General features: G+C 43.1%; 1 protein-coding gene across 4 annotated transcripts; it reads left to right on the top strand.

Moving 5' to 3' along the window:
* Positions 1-97: 97 nt before the first annotated feature.
* On the top strand, positions 98-20,623 carry ZNF18 (zinc finger protein 18). 4 transcript variants are annotated; one of them, XM_015118610.3, is made up of 7 exons: positions 98-131; positions 4,638-5,106; positions 6,401-6,590; positions 6,991-7,079; positions 13,135-13,219; positions 13,928-14,035; positions 19,312-20,623. In XM_015118610.3, the coding sequence occupies exons 2-7, from the start codon at positions 4,720-4,722 to the stop codon at positions 20,097-20,099; spliced, it is 1,647 nt and encodes a 548-aa protein (XP_014974096.1). In that variant the 5' UTR covers positions 98-131; positions 4,638-4,719; the 3' UTR covers positions 20,100-20,623. The 4 variants fall into 4 exon arrangements, with proteins under 4 accessions (XP_014974096.1, XP_014974092.1, XP_014974091.1 ...); XM_015118606.3 differs by having other exon boundaries at positions 13,925-14,035; XM_015118605.3 differs by having other exon boundaries at positions 98-2,664; positions 13,925-14,035.
* Positions 20,624-21,029: the final 406 nt, after the last annotated feature.

Genomic DNA, 21,029 nt, shown 5'->3' with positions numbered 1-21,029 from the left:
TAGGAACTTCGGTATCAGCCCCGCCCCGCCCCTAGCTCCGCCCGGTGCCGCACGTCGCTCGCCTACCGCCTGAGGCGCGCGCAGCCGCCCAGCTCCCGGAAGTGCGCCCGGAGCCGGCGCCGCGGGCCGAGGTGAGCGCGCGTGCGGGGCGGTCCCGGCCTCCGGCCGCTCGGGGTCAGGCCTGGCGTTATCTGCGTCCGCACCTGACTCAGCTGGGCCCCCCGGAGCTTCGGAGGGGCCAGCGGGCTCCCGCGCCCATGCGTCTGGGAGCGCGCGGGGGACGTGGCGAGTGCGGGGCCGGGGCAGCCATGGCTGGGAGTGGACCCTGGGTGCGGGGGGATGTGTGAACCCCGTCCCGGCTATGCGTTCCTGTGCCTGTGCGCCCCGCGGGACCGGAGGGTCTCTGCACTGGGACCGAAAACGGGCTCCTCCCCGCCATCTTCCCCTAAGGGCTGAAAATGAGTCTCGGGAAGAGGAAACCCGATGGGATGATGCCTGGAGTCTCTCCCTCTCTTTGGGGGGGCGCATGGTGGAGAATACGTATCCGATGAGCAGCGCTGACCTGGCCTCGAACACTAAATACCAGTTCCCCTAGCTGCTTGTGACAACCAGAAAACGCCCCCACAAATCACCAGGCGTTGGCAGTTCTCCCCAAAGCAAAGGCTTTAGAGCTTCCTGGGTTTTAATCTGGCTGCCACTTGTGAGCCTCAGAGGTTCCTGATCTATACACCAGGGTAATTGTGAGAATTAGAAATACATGAGCCGAGCCTGATAATGAGCCGATACGTAGTAGGTGCTTAACAAATGGTTACTTGTATATGTAACCATGTATGTAACTACGTGTGTATATTATGCCTAGAATGCACATTTAAAAATTCATTCTGTTTGTTAAAGGTTTAATAACAGGTATGACAGATAACCGTAATTTTTTTCATAACTAATGGGGTCAGTTCTTCATGAGGTCATTGGAATATAAACTCTCTATTAAAGTATTTTAATACTCTGTAAAGTAATTTAATGTTGAATAATCGAGACATTTTTCTTACAACACTACCTGGGAGTATAATATTACTAACACAAGATTTAAGTACTTAAAGTTTTTCCAAAATGTCATTTCTCTTAAATATTATCTAAACTGCTATCTTAATTTAGGAAACAGATAAATTGGAGTAAGTTTACAGGTCGGTATCTTGCTGTGTAAAATTTTGCCACTTGTTATTTGAAACACTTGAGCCAAATAGGTTGGATTTACAAAGCAAGGGATTTTAAAAAATATATTTATTCATTTTTTAAGCTTTTACTTGAAACTGTAAGTTTACCTCTGAGCAATCCTTTAGCTGCTTTCCAGGTGGTTTGATAGGCAGTTTTCATTGTCACTCAGTATGAAAACATTTTAATTTCCTTTGTGATTTTTTTCTTTGACTATGGGTTAAGAGCTTTATTTAATAATTTACGTAAATTGGGATTTTCTAGTTATTGATATCTCATTGAATTGCACTATGATCAGAGAATATATTCGAACCCAGGAAACTCTATAAAAGTTTTCCATTGACCTTTCTGGTTTTTGTTTCTCTTGTGTTCCTTTTCTATCAGATATGGGGTTTTTGAGTGTTTTTTGGTATTGCTTTAATGGCTTTTTAGCAATACCGCTTTGTGTAATATTTTTAGAGCTAACTTTAAGATACCAGTCATTTGAAATTATGCATGCAGTCTGGATGAATACTCTTTTTGCGCTTGTAATGAATGTATACTCTGCAGTTCTTGGGTCTAGTGTTTTGAAAATGTCAATTAGAGCAAGTCGGTTGATAGTGTTCAGATTTTTTGTCTTTACTGACTTTTTTTTTTGAGACGGAGTCTCATTCTGTAGCCCAGGCTGGAGTGCAGTGGTATGATCTTGACTTACTGCAATTTCCGCCTCCCAGGTTCAGGCTGTTCTCCTGCCTTAGCCTCCTGAGTAGCTGGGATTCCAGGTGCACACCACCATGCCCGACTAATTTTTGTATTTTTAGTAGAGATGGGGTTTTACCATGTTGGCCAGGCTGGTCTCGAACTCTGACCACAGATGATCCTCTGCCTCGGCCTTCCAGAGTGCTGGGATTGCAGGCGTGAGCCACCGTGCCTGGCCTGGGTTTCTTCTTTTTTTTTTTTTTGAGACGGAGTCTCGCTATGTGGCCCAGGCTGGAGTGCAGTGGTGTGATCTTGGCTCACTGCAACATCCATCCCTGGGTTTAAGCAATTCTCCTGCCTCAATCAGCCTCCCTCGTAGCTGGGATTACAGGCGTGCACCACCATGCCCAGCTAATTTTTGTATTTTTCATAGAGACGGGGTTTCGCCATGTTGGTCAGGCTGGTCTCGAACTCCTGACCTCAAGTGATCCACCCACCTTGGACTCCCAAAGCGCTGGGATTACAGGCGTGAGCCATTGCGCCCGGTCCTGGGTTTCCTTTTAAGCGAAAAATAAATTTCATGAGGACCACATAAAAAACATTTGGTATTGGATTACGGTTGACTCTTCATTAAACAACACAGGGTTGAACTGCAAGGGTTCATTTATACAAGGATTTTCGTCGGCCTCTGTGACTCCTGAGACCACAAGACCAACCTTCCTTGTCCTCCTCCTGTTCCTTGTCTTCTTCAGGCTCCTCAGTGTGAAGCTGATGAAGGTGACGACCTTTATGGTGATTCACTTCCACTTAGTGAATAGGAAATGTAGTTTCTCTTCCTTATAATTTTCTTTATTTATTTATTTATTTTTTTTTGTTGAGACAGAGTCTCACTCTGTCACCCAGGCTGGAGTGCAGTGGTGCGATCTCAGCTCACTGCAAGCTCCGCCTCCTGGGTTCACGCCATTCTCCTGCCTCAGCCTCCCAAGTAGCTGGGACTACAGGCGCCCGCCACCACGCCCGGCTAATTTTTTGTATTTTTTTTAAGTAGAGACGGGGTTTCACCGTGTTGACCAGGATGGTCTCGATCTCCTGACCTCGTGATCCGCCCGCCTCAGCCTCCCAAAGTGCTGGGATTACAGGCGTGAGCCACCACACCCGGCCTCTTCGTTATAATTTTCTTAATAATATTTTCTCTAACTTACTTTTTCACAAAAATACAGTAACATGCAAAATGTATGTTAATCAACTATTTAAGGCATCAGTCAATAGGCGGCCCAGCTTTTGGGGAATCAGAAATGATACGGATTTTCTGCTGTGTGGGGGTTGGCACCCCTATCTCCTGCATTATTCAAAGGTCAACTGCAATTCTTTTGACCTCGCTCTTTCCTTTCTTGGGACTTTGAAAAGATTGGTTTTTCTTTTTTAGTTTTTAAATGATTTTCCAATGTTGGATAAATTATTTTGGTGAAACGGTAAGGATGAAGACATTGTTTTCCACACCTTAAGAAATAAGCAGCTACAAAAAGCTAGAGTATTGCACTGATCTCTGATTAAGCCAGATCCTCAAGTGATGGGGCATTTTTTTTTTTTAATTGCTGTAATTAGTCTTACGGAGAAATGATGACCACCAAATTCTTCATAACATTTAAAGATTTACCCAAGAATCCCATATTATGATTACTTGCAAGAAAGTTAACTAGAAATAGTGGATGATCCTTTTTAAAATAACTTAATATTATTTGCCATTTAATATTTCTCTTTCTACTGTCTTAGTTGTGATCTTCTAAATTTCAATAGCATTCACATAAAATAGTGGTTATCTATGTCAACACCATAGGAGTATTCTCAAGGCAGTCTTCTCAACCCTCTTTTTTTTTTTTTGAGACAGAGTCTCTCTCTGTCACCCAGGCTGGAGTGTAGTGGTGCAATCTTGGCTCACTGCAAGCTCCGCCTCCCGGGTTCACGCCATTCTTCTGTCTCAGCCTCCTGCGTGGCTGAGACTACAGGCACCGACCACCATGCCCAGCTAATTTTTTGTATTTTTTTTTAGTAGAGACTGGGTTTCACCATGTTGACCAGGATGGTCTCAATCTCCTGACCTCATGATCTGCCCACCTCGGCCTCCCAAAGTGCTGGGAGTATAGGCGTGAGCCACCACACCCGGCCTTCTTAACCCTCTTTAACCCCAAGATTGGAAGTGTCAGTTATGACACTGGTTTTTTCCATAAATTCTCAAATAGACCTATTTCAATATGGCACTCAAAAGACGTGTCTTGGAAATTTCATTACACCTTTTTGGGAAGACTTAATTTGTTTTCTTTAACCTCCTATTTATTACAGAAGCATCTAGGCATTAGCTTTTATTCCTAGGGCATTAATATCTTTTTCCAGCTTTATTTTTTAGTATGCAGATATAGAGATGAAGACGTAGAAGTGTTTTGTAGAAGAGCCGTTTACCTGGAAACCTATAGTGAAAATGCTTCATATGGTGCATTTTATTCTTCATTTTGTCTGGACATTTGAAGACCAAGAGAGAACATTATAAAATGGGCAGGGAAAAGATACGGTATCAGTAGTTTGTTTTGTGGCTTCAAGTGTATAATCTTTCATAATAGAATCGTGTATCCATTGAACAATTTCAAAACCTCCATAGTTGACCCCAAGGCTTCTCGGGTAGGGCATATGAATTTGTTCTTTCTGAAAATGTGTCCCCCTCCTCTGTATAGCACTCAATCTCATTCCCTTTTTAGTGTCCTGGTGAAGACCTAGTTCTTTCCGGAGACAATTCCGCTTCAGAGGCACTTTACTTAAGAGGACTTGCCAGGCTGGACAATGCCCGTTGACTTGGGGCAGGCCCTAGGCCTGCTGCCGTCACTGGCGAAGGCTGAGGGCTCCCAGTTCTCGGAATCAGATGCTGCCCTTCAAGAGGAACTCTCCAGCCCTGAGACCGCGCGCCAGCTTTTCAGGCAGTTCCGTTACCAGGTGATGTCTGGGCCTCATGAGACCCTGAAGCAGCTTCGGAAGCTCTGTTTCCAGTGGCTGCAGCCAGAGGTTCACACCAAAGAGCAGATCCTGGAGATCCTCATGTTGGAGCAGTTTCTGACCATCCTGCCCGGGGAGATCCAGATGTGGGTGCGGAAACAGTGTCCAGGAAGTGGAGAAGAGGCAGTGACCCTTGTGGAGAGCTTGAAGGGGGACCCGCAGAGACTGTGGCAATGGGTAAGCAGAGGGTATTATGATTGGCGAGTGAAACACAGGGCTCCTCTCTGGTCCTATCAGGTGTGTGGTCTTTTTTCTTACGACACCAAATGGGTGGGACTTTTCACTTCTCTGATTCTCTAACACCAGTAGCGTGTCCTGCAGTTCGGTTCTGTAGCTAACTCTGGAGGTTCAGGGCCCAATCCAAGACTGCTCCTGTTCTCAGATGCCAGTCACAGGTCCCAGGGGCCACCTGAACTTCTGACAAATTGGCTATAAATTCGGAGATTCCCACAATCTTCTCTTCAAGTTCCATACTTAGTTAGAATGACTTACAGAACTCAGGGAAGGATTTTACTTCCTGTTACTGACTTACTATAAAGGATACAACTCACTAACAGCCAGAGAGAAGAGCTGCGTAGAGCAAGGTGTGGGGGAAAGGGCATGGAGCTTCCATTGCCTCTCCTGGCATGCTACGTTAGTTACCAGTACCTCCCTGAGGTCACCAACCTGGAAGCTTCCTGAACCCCATGGTTTAGGGATTTTTATGGAGGCTTCACTGCTTTGGCACACTTGACGTAGTCATTTGCATTGGTGATTGAGTATCTCCAGCTGCCCTCCCCTCCTCAGAAGCGGGGGGGGGGGGGGGGGGTGGGGGGGTGGTGGGGAGAGTGGGGGGGGTGGGGAGAGTGGGGGGGGTGGGGAGAGACTGAAAGTTCCAACCTTTTAATCTCAAGGTTGGTTCCTCTGGCAACCAGCCCCCCGCCCTGAAGCTATCTAGAAGCCTAGCATAAACTCTGGTGTGGTTGAGAAGGGCTCATTATGAATGACAAAGGCTCTTCCTCCACCTCTGTCACTCAGGAAATTACCAGGGCTTTAGGGGACAAAGACTAACTTTGTATTTCTTGTTATACCACAGCTAGGTTCCCTCAACCTCACCTAATTCTAACACCCTGACTCTCAACACTTTTTAGCTGTCGAGGATTGAGGGTAAAGTCTCCCAGCATATTCCACCTTTAGAACGTTTGAGAAGTTATTCAAAAGTTGCCGGAGTTTTCATTGGTGGGGCATATCCCGTAGAGGCACCTTAGTGGCGTGTCTCCAAGGTCTCCCATGCCTGGTGCAGGCCTCAGCTTTTGGTGTCTTTTTGGGACATTTCTTACCCTGGTTCCTGCTGGACTAGAAATAAAAGCTGGTTTTCTCTTTCTCCACATCCTTAGAAATTGTCTTATGATCTATTGCAGAGGGTAAGCTTTGTATCTTTTAGAGATCCTTACTCTGGATTCTTCAGTAATTACTAATATATGGTCTCTAGATCAGTATCCAGGTTCTAGGACAGGACATCTTATCAGAGAAGATGGAATCTCCAAGCTGCCAAGTGGGGGAAGTGGAGCCCCATCTTGAAGTGGTGCCTCAGGAATTGGGACTTGAGAATTCTTCGGTAGGGCCTGGGGAGCTTCTGAGCCACATCGTGAAAGAGGAATCTGACACGGAAGCAGAACTAGGTGAGGATGGTGCTGTGTGGTGGTCTCTTGGGGAGATTTTGGGATTGGGATTAGTAGGCCTAAGTGAGTTGCTGCTCAGATTGGGGTATCCCTGAGAGGTTTGCCAACAGGTTAGACCTAAATAAACCGCTCTTGCTTGGACAGTCAACGTCTGTTTTAAACTGCTTTATGACTGGGCCAGACCGTTTGGATTTTGGCTCTGAGGAAGGAGGTGGGGGAAAATACGGGTGAGACTGGAAGGTTGGAGGGAGTTGGAGTTTGTCAGAGAGATAAACAGAAGTCTTGTAATATAGATGACAGTACAGGTATTGTTCTGATTTGTGAAGATTGTTATCTGTGCCCTCTGGGGAGTGGTTAAGGCAGACATCCAGATTCTGAAAACTTCCTCTCCTTACTTCAGCCCTGGCTGCCTCCCAGCCTGCCCGACCAGAGGAAAGGCTGATCAGAGACCAGGACCTCGGAGCCTCACTGCTCCCAGCAGCACCGCAGGTGAGCTGAGGTACAAAAACGGTGAAAAGGAAACTTTTTACCTTCTATAATCTCTTCCTCCTGCCTCTTCACCCCATTCCCCACCCTGAGGAAACCTCTGATGTGCTCTCTGTCACCATATGTTAGTTTACTTTTCCTAGAGTTTTATAAAAATAGAATCATGCCAAATGTACTCTTATCTTTGTTCTTATGCATATAGTGTATATATATTTGCTTATTTCCGTATATTCTCTTTTTTTTTTTTTTTTTTTGAGACAGAGTCTTGCTCTGTCGCCCAGGCTGGAGTGCAGTGGCGCAATCACGACTCACTGCAAGTTCCGCCTCCCAGGTTCACACTGTTCTCCTGCCTCAGCCTCCCGAGTAGTTGGGACTATAGGCGCCTGCTACTGCGCCTGGCTAATTTATTTATTTTTTTGTATTTTTAGTAGAGCTGGGGTTTCACCGTGTTAGCCAGGATGGTCTCGATCTCCTGACCTCATGATCTGCCCATGTATTCTCATTTTTTGAAACAATTTGATTTTGATGTGCCTTAGAGTCATTTTCACATTTCATATAATTGGGATTCATTGAGCTTCTTAGATCTGTAGGTGTATGGTTTTCACTAAACTTGGAAAATTTTTGGCCATTATTTCTAAAGCATTTTTTTTTCTGTCTCGCTTATTTCTCCTCTCCTTTAAGGACTTCAGAAATAATACCTGTGGAATGTGTATAATGATAATTATCAGAGCTCTTCAAGTTGTCCCAAGCTTACTGATTTTTTTTCTGTTTTTGAAGTCTTGGTGTTTTATTTTGGACAATTTCTATATGTCTTCAAGTTCGTTAATCTTTTCTTTTATAGTATCTGATCTGCTGTTAATCTCATCCAGCATATTTTTCATTCTGTTTTTGAAGTCTTGGTGTTTCATTTAGGACGGTTTCTATTTTTATGTCTTCAAGTTCGTTAGTCTTTTCTTCTTACAGCATCTAATTTGCTGTTAATCTCTTCCAGTATATTTTTCATTTTGGATGAATGTTTCACGTCTAGAAGTTTGATTTTGGGCTTTATTATATCTTTCATGTCTATACTTAATGTGTTCACTTTTTTCTCTAGCTTCTTGAACATGTGGAATATAGTTGTATTTGTATTCATATCCTTACCTACTGATTACTACCTGTATTGGGTCTGGGCCAGTTTTGATCAAATGATTATTCTCATTATGAGATGTGTTTTCCTGCTTCTGTGTGTGCCTGGTAATCTTTGTCTTTTTTGTTTGTTTGTTTGTTTTGAGACAGGGTTTTACTTTTTCACCCACGTTGGAGTGCAGTGGTGTGGTCATAGCTTACTGCAGCCTTGACGTCCTGGGCTCAAGCCATCCTCCTGCCTCAGCCTCCTGAGTAGCTAGAACTACAGACATGTGCCACAATGCTTGGCTAATTTTTAAATTTTTTTGTGTCTTACTATGTTGCCCATGCCTGGTAATCTTTGATTGGGTATCAGACATTGGTGGGGTGCTGTATATTTTTGTATTACTGTAAATGTTCTTGAACTTTGCTATGGGATGCAGTTATTTGAACACGGTTGGTTGGTTATATGGCACCAGAGAAACATTTAGTCTAGTATTATTTTTTCCATGCTAAGGCACTTCCCTTCTGAGTATTCTGAGTAATCTGATGCCCCTTCATATACCAGGTTTTCCACTCTGCCTGGTGGGAGTACAAACTGTTTCCAGCACTGTGTGAACTCAGGGGATTGTTCCCTCTGATTCTTTTGGGTGGTTATTTCCCAGACTTTGGGGGTACGCTCTGTAGATCTCTGGAGCTTTCTCTTTGTGCAGCTTCCTCCTCTGATTTCTCTGCCCTGTCCATTCTAAGCACCTTGGCATTTCCAGACTCTGAGCTCCTTCTGCTCAACTCAGGGAGGCTGCCTGGCTCAGCCTGGGTTTCCCTTCCTGTGCTGCTGCCTGGATCCTCTGTCTAGGCAGTACGTTTGGATAACTAGCGCTCACTGAATTTGTTTTCCCACTTCCAGGGATCTTGTTCTGCTGTGCTTGGGTAATGTGCAGTGTCTGAAAACGATTTTTTTACACATTTTGTCCCATTTTTAGTTGTTTCAGGCAGAAGGTACATTCAGCAATTCCTAATACTTCATTTTCGCTGTACATAGAAGTCGCTGGGACAGATTTATGTTGATATGTAGTTAACAATTTTGAAAAGTTGAATTTTGTAAAAATATTTTTTTTTCACGAGCCTATATACCTTCATTAAAACATCATTTACAACGTCGAGGGAACTCCTCCTGGGACTTGCCTTGCAGTCTACTGTAGAGCGAAGATGAAAATAGAGACTGCAGGAGGTGGTGCTTAATGCTGTGTTTCAGACCAGGGTCTGAGCTTCGGCTCTCCAGGCTCAGAGATACAAAAACTAGAGAATATCCTTTTCATAGTTTACTCTGGGGGAACGTGGATGGGGAGGTGGCAGGGGAGAGACATATCTTTTTAGACCAAATGCACCCTCCTGCCTGCTTTCAAGGTGTCCAGAAACCAAATTGTGAAGCAAGACATTGCTTGGTGAGAAAGATTTGGGTGTTCTGTGGAATATGTCAACCAGGCTTGGAGGATTATTGTTTCTGCAGTATGTACAGAGTATTCTCACCTGTTCTGGATAACTTAAAGTCAGAAGATTTAAAATGCTCATCAGCACCAATTTGTGTTTTACAGCTGTATTTACATATACATGTGTCTGTATTTCCCTACCTTCAGAAGATAACTAGTTAGCAACCATTTAAGTTAAACGAACAAAATTCATCCCTACCCAATCTGAATATCCCCTCCAAACTAACAGCAGTTATTTGCATCAGGAAGACTTTGATATTTAATGAAATCCTTTGGAAGTAAAAGGAATTTTTAAATTAATCACTCCCTCTAATTTCAAGTGAGGAACTTCATAAATAATGCCAGAATGATGATATGGTATTACTCCCAGTACACAGTAGTTATTTCATTAGTAGAAACCATGACTCAGTTGGAACCTTACATAGTACTCCAGCAATGCATTTACTCACCTTCCTCTGTTTTCAAACTTAAAGGAAAGGAACAGCGTGTAAGTAACTCAGTGCAAGTCAGTTGTAATATCTTATAAACCCACAAGATGGTGCCAGTTCCACACAAAAATAGAGAGAGTTTTCCCATCAAATCCCACACTTCTGTCTTTCGGGAGAGAAAGTTAGGTTTTTCTGTCTCTTCTAAATATGAGAAAAAGGCAAGCTGGCTGCCATTGGTGTCTTGCCTCTTCAGTAGGAGGTTTTATTCGAATGCACCCAGCTTCTTGGCAGTTCCTTGCGTAAATCTGTGTCTTTAAGCTGGAGGTACCCTGTCAGTGCTCCTGAAGCAACTTCTCTGGTTTTTGAATGAGCTGACTTTGACCCCTGGGGGTTTTGGTGGCTGTATCCTTTTCTGCCTTGTCCTCTTCTTGGTCGTTACTGTGTTCATGGAGTAGATCCTGCGTCAGCAAGCCAGGCAGCCAGGCAGATGCTACTGTGCTTGGCATGTACGTCCTTTCCTCTGCTGGCACTGAAGCCAGGGTCCCTGTGTTCTGACTACAAAGACTGAGAATTCCTGTATTCAGCTCAAGTGTTTGCTCAAGTGATTATTTTCAGGAGGTTGTTAAAATAGCTGCATTCACAGGAGATTAACAGAATAAGCTGCTAGCTGTTTATACTTTAAACATTAAAAAAATTTTAAATTTAAATTCACATGAAAAATGTGGTGATAGTTAATAGTTGACTATGTAATTAGGTATATTGAGGTCACTTTTCAGCTTCCTATCCTTCCCACCCAAAAAAGTCCAAACCCTCTTTCGTTTGTTTGTTTGGCTTAGCACCTGCTAATTAAACACTTTTTGGTATCTCCTTTCTCCTTGAGCCATTTCCACTTCTCTTTGATGTGCTGGGGGCAGACTTGACTTAGGACTGAGAATGTATTAGTCCGTTTTCACACTGCTGATAAAGACATACCTGAGACTGGGCGATTTACAAAAGAAAGAGGTTTAATTGGACTTACAATTCCATATGGCTGGGGAGGCCTCACAATCATGGTGGAAGGCAAGGAGGAGCAAGTCACATCTTTCGAGGATGGTGGCAGGCAAAGAGAGAGCGCGTGCAGGCAAACTCCGGTTTTTAAAGCCATGAGATGTTATGTTATTCACTGTCACGAGAACAGCACAGGAAAGAACCGCCCACCTGGTTCAGTTATCTCCCACCAGGTCCCTCTCAAAATACATGGGAATTATGGGAGCTACAAGATGAGATTTGGGTGGGGACACAGAGCCAAACCATATCAGAGAGTGCCTTCCCCGAATAGTATATTGTATACAGTAGGAGGATGACTTTGTAATTCCTCTCCTCATTTCTGTTCCCTGAAGCCTGGCTATTCATGTCTATCAACTTTGGGGTTTCTGAACGTGTGCAGAATCCGTTAATTCTCTCCGCAGACCCTTTGGGTGATTCTGGGAGACTGCATGTCATAGTAATAATAGATATGATCTACTGAGGACCTATTTGCTAAGGGCTCTATTTCACCTCAGCAACATATATCGAGTGGCTCTTCTGTTTTGGGCAGGCTCTTGGGACCTGGGAAGGTATAAGAGTAGGACAGAGTCCTTTCCTCATGGAGCTTACATTGCTAGTAGAGGCAGCAGTTAATCAAATACTTACATGTGTGCATATACGTATGTACAAACACATAAATATTTAATAAACAGATAAATGCTGTGAATAAAAAAAGTACAGTGTGCTATGAAATTAGGTGACACTTGCATTATTTATCTCAAACCTCCCAACACTTTTGTGAGTTCAGTGCCATCATTAGGTGAGGCCCGAAACTCTGGAAGGTTAAGTAACTTGCTCAAGGTCACACAGCTAGAAAGTGGCAAGGTTGGGACTTAAAACTCAGTATGTCTGACTCCAAAAAAAATGGGTTGCTAATCCCTCTGCTATACAGTCTGAGTTTGTAATAGTTAGCTTCTTGGTGGAAGACTGAAATTTGAATTCACGAAAGCAGACCCTAACTGTATGGTATTCCCAGTTTTGAGTCTCCAGTCTGTCGTTTCATAGGAAAAGCAGGGCTTCTTTTGGAGATTGTGGAGGGACAGCTTGCTCCAGAGAACCCACCAGTTTCCCACTATCTGGCAAGAAAACTGATTTAATGTTAGACTCTAAATGCAGAACTATAAGAGATTTCAAGTATGGTTATAACCTCTCTCTCTTCTCTGAATATACCAATCTTTGTTTCAGGGTAAAGCTTACAATGCAGTTGACTCTAACTACATTTTACTGATTTGCACTTGCTTTTCCAACAGATTCCTTTTTAACTTCTTTCTTTTACTTTTTGAATTTCCTGATTTTAATTAAATAGTGGGACTATCAGGCTATTTCTCTTCAAAGACCTCTAGTACAAGCACTTGAGTTAAAAAACAAACAAACAAATAGTACCAGCCCGGCGAGGTGGCTCACACCTGTAATCCCAGCACTTTAGGAGGCCAAGGCAGGCGGATCACGAGGTCAGGAGATTGAGACCATCCATCCTGACAGTGAAACCCCCTCTGTATTAAAAATACAAAAATTAGCCAGGCGTGGTGGCGTGTGCCTGTAGTCCCAGCTTACTCGGGAAGCTGAGGCAGAGAATCACTTGAACCTGGAAGGTGGAGGTTGCAGTGAGCAGAGATCGCTACACTGCGCTCCAGCCTGGGCGACAGAACAAGATTCCATCTAAAAAAAAAAAAAAATAGTATGGAAAAGGCTCCTGCCCTCTATATTCTCCACTTTTAAATAATTCAGCTGAAAAAGTGCAGAATGTAAAGCCTAGATGTTTTCTCACCAAGGAAAGAAACACTGATATAGGGACTGTTGTTTTCCCTTTGGCCTCTTTGTCCCTTGAACCACTCTGCTGGGATTTCTCAGGTCTTGGGATGGCCATGATCCTATGGCACGTTTCTTTCTTCTCAGCTTTCCTTTAGGCCGGGAAGGCAGGTTCAAACACCTTCATTGGAGTCATGGTATTGTATTTTTTTTTTTCCCCAGGAACAGTGGAGACACCTGGATTCCACTCAAAAGGAGCAATACTGGGATCTCATGCTGGAGACCTATGGGAAAATGGTCTCAGGAGGTGAGGGCGTGGGTTAGCCTGATGGAAGGAGGTGGAAGGACTGGAAAACTGTGAGGCATTTTCCATGCACTCATAGAGACGTCTGCTGAACGTAAAATTGCCAGGTGAAGGAAATCATTAGGGACACAGTTGGGAACTGGGGCAAGTTGGAGATAGCAGAATTACAGTAAGAACTTCCTTGTATTGAAAGTATTCAGTGTGCCAGGAACTGTTTGTGGGTACATTGCACGGAGTAACTTCTTTAATCTATGAAATTGATGATGGTATTCTCATTTTAAACCTGATGTAAGTGAGTGTCAGATCAAATACTTACCCACTGCCACGTAACTCATAAGTGGGCTGAGTCATGACGGAACTTTAGTTGTGGCTGACTCTGAGTCCACGCTCTTTTCTACTAAGCCACACTTGTCAGCCAACCATTGGTGGGATCCCAGTCATGATGCTCACACCAGCCTGCCAGGTAGTCTACAGACCTTTCTGTCCACCTCCTTAGACTCTTGTTTTCGTGGCCTTTACCATCAGTCAAGGTCATCCTGTGAGTACTGGTGTCTTACAAGCTCCACACGCTGTTCTAAGGTGGATTTCTGCAAGCGTCCAGAGCCTTCATATTGTCTCTAATGCGTAGGGTACTCCTTTGAAAGACACAGCTTCAGCTCCCAGTCTTCCCCATTCATCCAGGCCCACCATACATCTTTCTCTCTATAGCAGGCATTTCCCATTCCAAACCTGACCTGACTAATTCAATAGAATATGGGGAAGAGCTGGCAGGACTGTACCTTCATGTCAATGAGAAGGTCCCAAGACCCACCTGCATAGGTGAGTAATCGTTCATTGGTCTGGAATCATTTCTGACTGCCTCTCATGAAATTGGAGGTGACTGGGGAGGTGGTGAAGGAGGTCGGGGGAGATGGAATATTCTATTACGTTGGTTGTAAGTAGCCATGATCTGATTGGTTTGATTCGACTATTGAGATTGAGTCTATTTATCTCTGGCTATAGGGCTGCTGACACACATTTAACCATGGAAGGAAGACCACACATCAGACCTGTTGCCTTTAATCTTTTCTGTTGTTTTAGCTTTTTTTCTCAGAAAGAATTAAGATTCACACAAATTGAGACCAATACAAATAGAGTAGAATTTCATTGAAAAGGATTATGTAGCAGCCTAGCAAGAAGTTAGAGTATCTAGACATAAAACAAACAGGAAAAAGTTTTATCTAATCCCTGTGCACCTCACATTTTTAAAACAGCAACATCAACAAATACTTCATATAAATAATTTATTTAAGACTAGGGAAGAAGAAATCTGAACTTGTTCTCTTGTAAAATAGCAGTCATTCTTTGCTTTCTACACTTTTTCTAAAACACTGAAGTGATGTAAAACCTAGCTGTGAAACCTCCCCCCCTCCCCACACATACACACACTTACATACACAGTAAATCCCAGCACCTTAGAGGAAGAAGAGGACCAAGGATGGGAATGGTAGGGCAAGCCATTCTTTCTCCCCAGTGGCATCTAATTAATTATTTTCTTTTGCTAGTATACCACAGAGAGAGCGATCATTAGCTGAGATATTTGATTTTAATTTTATGCAACATATTTATCACGCTATTTCACAAGGATTTCTTCTGGAACAGTATTTTTCAAACTGCATTGCATAACCAGTTAGTGAGTTGTGAAATCATATGGTAGAGTTACAACCAGCGTTAAAAAAAAAAAAACAAAAAAAACAAACAATAAGATTGAAGAGGAAATATCAGATGTAGGGGTGGGTAATATTTCAGGAAATACTTGTTTAAAATATGTGTGTGTGTACTGTGTTTCAATATAAATATATTGATTACTGCCTTATCTTGGGCTGCTGTAACAAGATACCATAGATAAAGTTGCTTAAACAACGAACATTTATTTCTCACATTTCTGGAGGCTGGGAAGTCCAAGATCAGGGTGCTAGCATGGTTTGCTGACCTCGCTTTTCTTGCTGTGTCATCACAGAGCAGAGAGGGGGGTTGGGGAGAGGAGACAGGGAGAGGCAGGGAGAGACTGGGAGAGGGGGAGGTGAGAGAGAGGGAGAAGGGGAGACAGGAAACTAATCCCATCATGAGGACTCCACCCTTAGAACCTCATCTAGACCTAATCCCTCCCAGAGGCCCCAGGCCCCACCTCCAAATACCATCATATTAGGGGCTAGGGCTTCAACATAAGAATTTTGGGGGATCACAGTTTAGTCCGTAGAATTTATTGTGGGTTGTAGTTAGAGAAGGTTGAAAATATTGCTTTGGAGGTTGTCGCAGTAGGATTTTTTTTATAGACTATTTTTTAGGGCAGTTTTGGGTTCATAGTAGAATTGAATGGAAGCTACAGAGATTTCCCATATAGCTCCTAGTAGTCTGATCTTATTTGCGATATATAGCTCACTATATTCCTACTCATTTTGTTTGTTTGTTTTTCCCTCATCCCACCTCTGCTGACATGGTCCCATTAGATACTGCCTGTAACTAGATGTGAGGAGTCTATAAGGGTCATCCCGCCTTGATAGGCAAAAAAAAAAAAAAAACTATTATAGGTTCCTGTCTCTACTAAAAATGCAATATATATATACATATATATGTGTGTGTGTGTGTATGTGTGTGTGTGTATATATATTTATAGCTGGGCATGGTGGTGGGCACCTGTAATACCAGCTACTTGGGAGGCTGAGGCAGGAGAATTCGCTTGAACCTGAGAGGCGGAGGTTGCAGTGAGCCGAGACCACACCATTGCACTCCAGCCTGGGCAACAAGAATGAAACTTCGTCTCAAAAAAAAAAAAAAAAAACGAAGGATATGTGGAAAGAGGTTTAGGACGATGAATCTGGCAGCAACGTGTAGGACAGATAGGAAGGGAACACTTGGAGGAAAGAAGTCTGCAGGAAGTCAGTGCGGGAGTCCGGCTGTCTGGGGAAGAGACCTGGAATAATTGTGGAAGTCACAGTAACCAGATGGGAAAGGCCTGGTTTGAAAAATACAACAGTGTGCTAGTTTACCAGATCTGGACTCAGATCAGGGGCAAAAATCAATGTCGAGAGTGAATATGCTGTTATAGTTGACCGTATGGAAGAACAGCTCCTAGTCAAAACAGGCCAGCAGGGGGCAGTCTCAAAAAGTCATCTACTTCCCCTTCTAATCAAAATCCAAAGGATTAAAGTTTTTAAAGTAGTTATCTGGAAAAATATAACATGCAAGAATAGTTTTAAAAAAAGTTTTGAAAGAAGAATGTTTCATGAATGCTAGATCTGAAAATATTAAGTCTTGTATTATAAAGGTAAAAATCATTAAAATAGTGTGATGCTGATATAAAAGTAGATGCACAGATCAATGGAACAGAAAAGGGAGCATAGAAAGAGATGCTGGTCTGTATAAGAATTTAGCATGATCAGGCCAGCGCGGTGGCTCATGCCTGTAATCCCAGCACTTTGGGAGGCTGAGGCAGGCGGATCATTTGAGGTCAGGAGTTTGAGACCAGCCTAGCCGACATGGTGAAACCCCATCTAACTACACTACAAAAATTAGCCGGGCATGGTGGTGGGCACCTGTAATCCCAGCTACTTAGGAGGCTGAGGCAAGAGAATTGCTGGAGCCTGGGAGGCAGAGGTTGCAGTGAGCCGAGAACACGCCACTGCACTCCAGCCTGGGTGACAAAGCAAAACTCCATCTCAAAAAAACAACAACAAGAAACAGTTTTCATGAACATGACAGATAAATGCTTATTTTTGTTAATATAGAAAGAGTTAAAGAAAGTTGATACGAAAAAATGTACTTTCCCAGTAAAATATGGGCAGTAGTCTTCGAGTATGAAAAATAGCTCGGCTGGGCGCGGTGGCTCAAGCCTGTAATCCCAGCACTTTGGGAGGCCGAGACGGGCGGATCACGAGGTCAGGAGATCGAGACCATCCTGGCTAACACAGTGAAACCCCGTCTCTACTAAAAATACAAAAACTTAGCCGGGCGAGGTGGCAGGCGCCTGTAGTCCCAGCTACTCGGGAGGCTGAGGCAGGAGAATGGCGTGAACCCGGGAGGCGGAGCTTGCAGTGAGCTGAGATCCGGCCACTGCACTCCAGCCTGGGTGACAGAGCGAGACTCTGTCTCAAAAAAAAAAAAAAAAAAAAAAGAAAAATAGCTCATGAATGTGATAAAGATTCATCCTTTCATAACTTAAGAATTAAAATTTAAAACAATGAAAAACCATTTTTCATCCGTCTAAATGGCATGTTTAAAAATATTCAATATTTAAGTATTGAATACCTACTTCCCCCTCTGCCCAATTTCACATATGAGAGGATGGCAGAGTTGTTCTGCAAGTTGGGTTACCAGTAGGTGTCAAGAGCCTTAATATTTATGCCTGTTGACACAGTAATTCCACTTTGAGAAATTCCTTTGAGGTATTGATGAGAAATGTGGGCAAAAACTTATGAAGAAAAATGCTGATCACAGCATTATTTATTGTAGCAAAAACACAATAAGCAAATTAGATTTTCATGGTAGGGGAACAAATTATGTGTTTATTATGGCATCTTCTTGATGGGCCATTACTCACCTCTTTAAAATGATATTTGTAAAGGCTTTTTTAAAGACAAGAGAAAGTACCTTTGCCATTGGAGAGGAATATATTCTAAGGCTTTTATTTTATTTTATTTTATTTTTAGATTCAGGGACATTCTAAGGCTTTTTGACTTCACAAGTTCAGATCTAGCTCTCTAGAAGATGCCTAGATCCCTGGCAGACAATTGAAAAGACACTAATGTATGAAAGAGAAAGGTAAATGGCATGTTTAGATCTTTAGTTAGAGATCTTTAGAAAGAGAAAGAGATCTTTAGAAAGATCTTTAGTTAGAGATCTTTAGAAAGAGAAAGGTAAATGGCATCTTTAGATCTATATAGTTAAAATCATGTATAAAAGTTGAAAATCCTACCATCAAAATAAAAATTTTCTATATGCATCATTAAGTAGTATAACCAAAAACCCAAGTTATGGTGAGAAAAACAAACTTCCAGTTGCTAGTGTGATTTAATAAAGCACATGTAAATACTAGATTCAAGCACAGATCAAGGGATTCACTTTTATAGTACAACCTTGCTGCACTGCAACTGTGGTAAAATGACACGTGCATTTCACAAATTCTGGGCGTCTTATGAATGGGAGAGGGAGACTCCATATTACATTGATTAATGCCACCATTCACAATTAAATACTACATAGCTGGATATGGAACGATATGTACAATATGACACAAATTATGTCAGAAAATAGCATATACCTACATACATATAGATTAAATTAAAAAGACTGAAAGGAAATGTATACTCATAGTTGTCATCTCTGGGTGGTAAGATTGAGGCGGATTTGGTTTTCTTCTGTATATATTTCTCTCCCGAGTTTTATTTTTAAGTTACCATATTTATCTTTTATACATAATCAGATAAAAATCATTTTAAAAGCAGTAGTTGCCTATAATACTGGACCTTTCCTGGACCTTAAGAAATACATGTGGCTTTATTTATGGAGTGATCACTTTATGAGCGCTCCTGTGTCGTTTAAAAATCCTCAGCTCCAGAGCCGAACCATTTAGCCTTGAACCCAGGACAGGGGAAGTGAGTTTGAGCATTCAGGCATATGGTAGTTTTCTTCCTCACTTACTAATGCCCTTAAAAAAAAAAAAAGAGGCCAAGCGCGGTGGCTCACACCTGTAATCCCAGCACTTTGGGAGGCCGAGGCATGTGGATCATGAGGTCAGGAGATCAACACCATCCTGGCTAACACGGTGAAACCCCGTCTCTACTAAAAATACAAAAAATTAGCCGGGCGTGGTAGTAGGTGCCTGTAGTCCCAGCTACTCGGGAGGCTGAGGCAGGAGAATGGCATGAACCCAGGAGACGGAGTTTGCAGTGAGCCGAGATCGTGCCACTGCACTCCAGCCTGGGTGACAGAGCGAGACTCCATCTCAAAAAAAAAAAAAAAAAAAATGAATGTTTTATGATGACCTTCTCTTTGACATTGAGTTAGTAAACAGGGCACAGCACTTGAACCATTTCAAATCTTCTTTCTTCTTTTAGGAGACAGACAAGAGAATGACAAGGAGAACCTAAACTTGGAGAATCACAGGGACCAGGAGCTCCTGCATGCTTCCTGTCAAGCCTCAGGAGAGGTTCCTTCTCAGGCTTCCTTGAGGGGCTTCTTCAGTGAGGATGAGCCAGGATGCTTTGGAGAAGGAGAGAATCTCCCTGAGGCTTTGCAAAACATTCAGGATGAGGGAACAGGGGAACAGCTCTCTCCTCCAGAAAGGATTTCTGAGAAACAACTAGGTCAGCATTTGCCTAATCCTCATTCAGGAGAAATGTCCACTATGTGGCTTGAGGAGAAGAGAGAGACCTCCCAGAAGGGGCAGCCAAGGGCCCCCATGGCCCAGAAGCTCCCCACCTGCAGGGAGTGTGGGAAGACCTTTTATAGGAATTCTCAGCTTGTTTTTCACCAAAGAACTCACAACGGAGAGACATACTTTCAGTGCACCATCTGCAAAAAAGCCTTTCTGCGGAGTTCAGACTTTGTGAAGCATCAGAGAACTCACACAGGAGAGAAGCCCTGTAAATGTGATTACTGTGGGAAAGGCTTTAGTGACTTCTCAGGATTGCGCCACCATGAGAAAATCCACACGGGCGAGAAACCCTATAAATGTCCCATCTGTGAGAAAAGTTTCATTCAGAGATCAAACTTCAATAGACATCAGAGGGTTCACACAGGAGAGAAGCCTTATAAATGTTCGCACTGTGGGAAGAGTTTCAGCTGGAGGTCGAGCTTTGACAAACATCAAAGATCCCACTTAGGAAAGAAGCCCTTTAAGTAGCCAGTAACCAAACCCTCTTTCCCCATTTCTGTCTCCCAGCCCGTTAAAAATATACTCAGCTCCATCAAGAGGAATTGTGTCTCGGAGAGGATACCCCTGTTCATCTCCTCTTTTCATGGATTGGAGAGGCGAGAATCTGGACATGGCTTTGGACTTGGAGGATATCTTGGATTGGATTTCACAATGGCTTAAATTCTTGATTCTGCCTCAGGAGAAAGAATAGTCTTCATGTTTCCACTCATCCTTCCTTTGGACCCACTGGGGAAAAAGTCTAAACTGGAGATCCAGTTTTAGAAGTGCTTTCTGGGAAGCATTTAATGGGATTAGCTGTAGTCACTGCTTATGGGAAGAACCTCAGATGAGCCCCTTACAATGGGTTCTAGAGCAGGTCTTCTGTTCCAGAAGGGGAGAAGAGGAGAAGCATAGAGGGCCAGTGAGCTCACGTGCGTTCTTTGTCATCGGGGCGAAAAACTCACTTCAAGCGTTCCTTGTTTGAAATAAACTTAGAGTCACTTTCTATCTTACTTGTTTGAAGTGTTCACTGTGTGTTTGACTGTATTTCAAAGCACATGATTTCATAGAAGACCCTAGGCAGTTGAGCTCCAAAGTCAGCCCCTATAAACCTATCTAGTTCATGATGTAGCAGAACAGTAATAGGAAAGTCCTAGGCTGATGTTCAGATGATGAGAGCTTGGCCAGGGCTTGTCTCAGCTAAGTTTGTTTTTCGTGTCCTCTTTCTGAGCCAACCTTCCACTTGATCTCTTGCCTCAAGCCACCTCTCTTCCTCCTGGCATCTCACATGGGCTATCATTTTTGCCAAAGTGTGTTCTATGCTTTAAAATTACCTTTGTTTTAATCTCATTTTGTCTGTGAGTGTTAGGAAGAAATCAATAGTATTGATCTAGTTTATAATACTGTCTAGCGGTTTAT

This window comes from Macaca mulatta, chromosome 16, assembly GCF_049350105.2.
Source record: "Macaca mulatta isolate MMU2019108-1 chromosome 16, T2T-MMU8v2.0, whole genome shotgun sequence".
Lineage (NCBI taxonomy): Eukaryota > Metazoa > Chordata > Mammalia > Primates > Cercopithecidae > Macaca > Macaca mulatta.
This window is presented reverse-complemented; position numbering and strand designations above follow the sequence as displayed.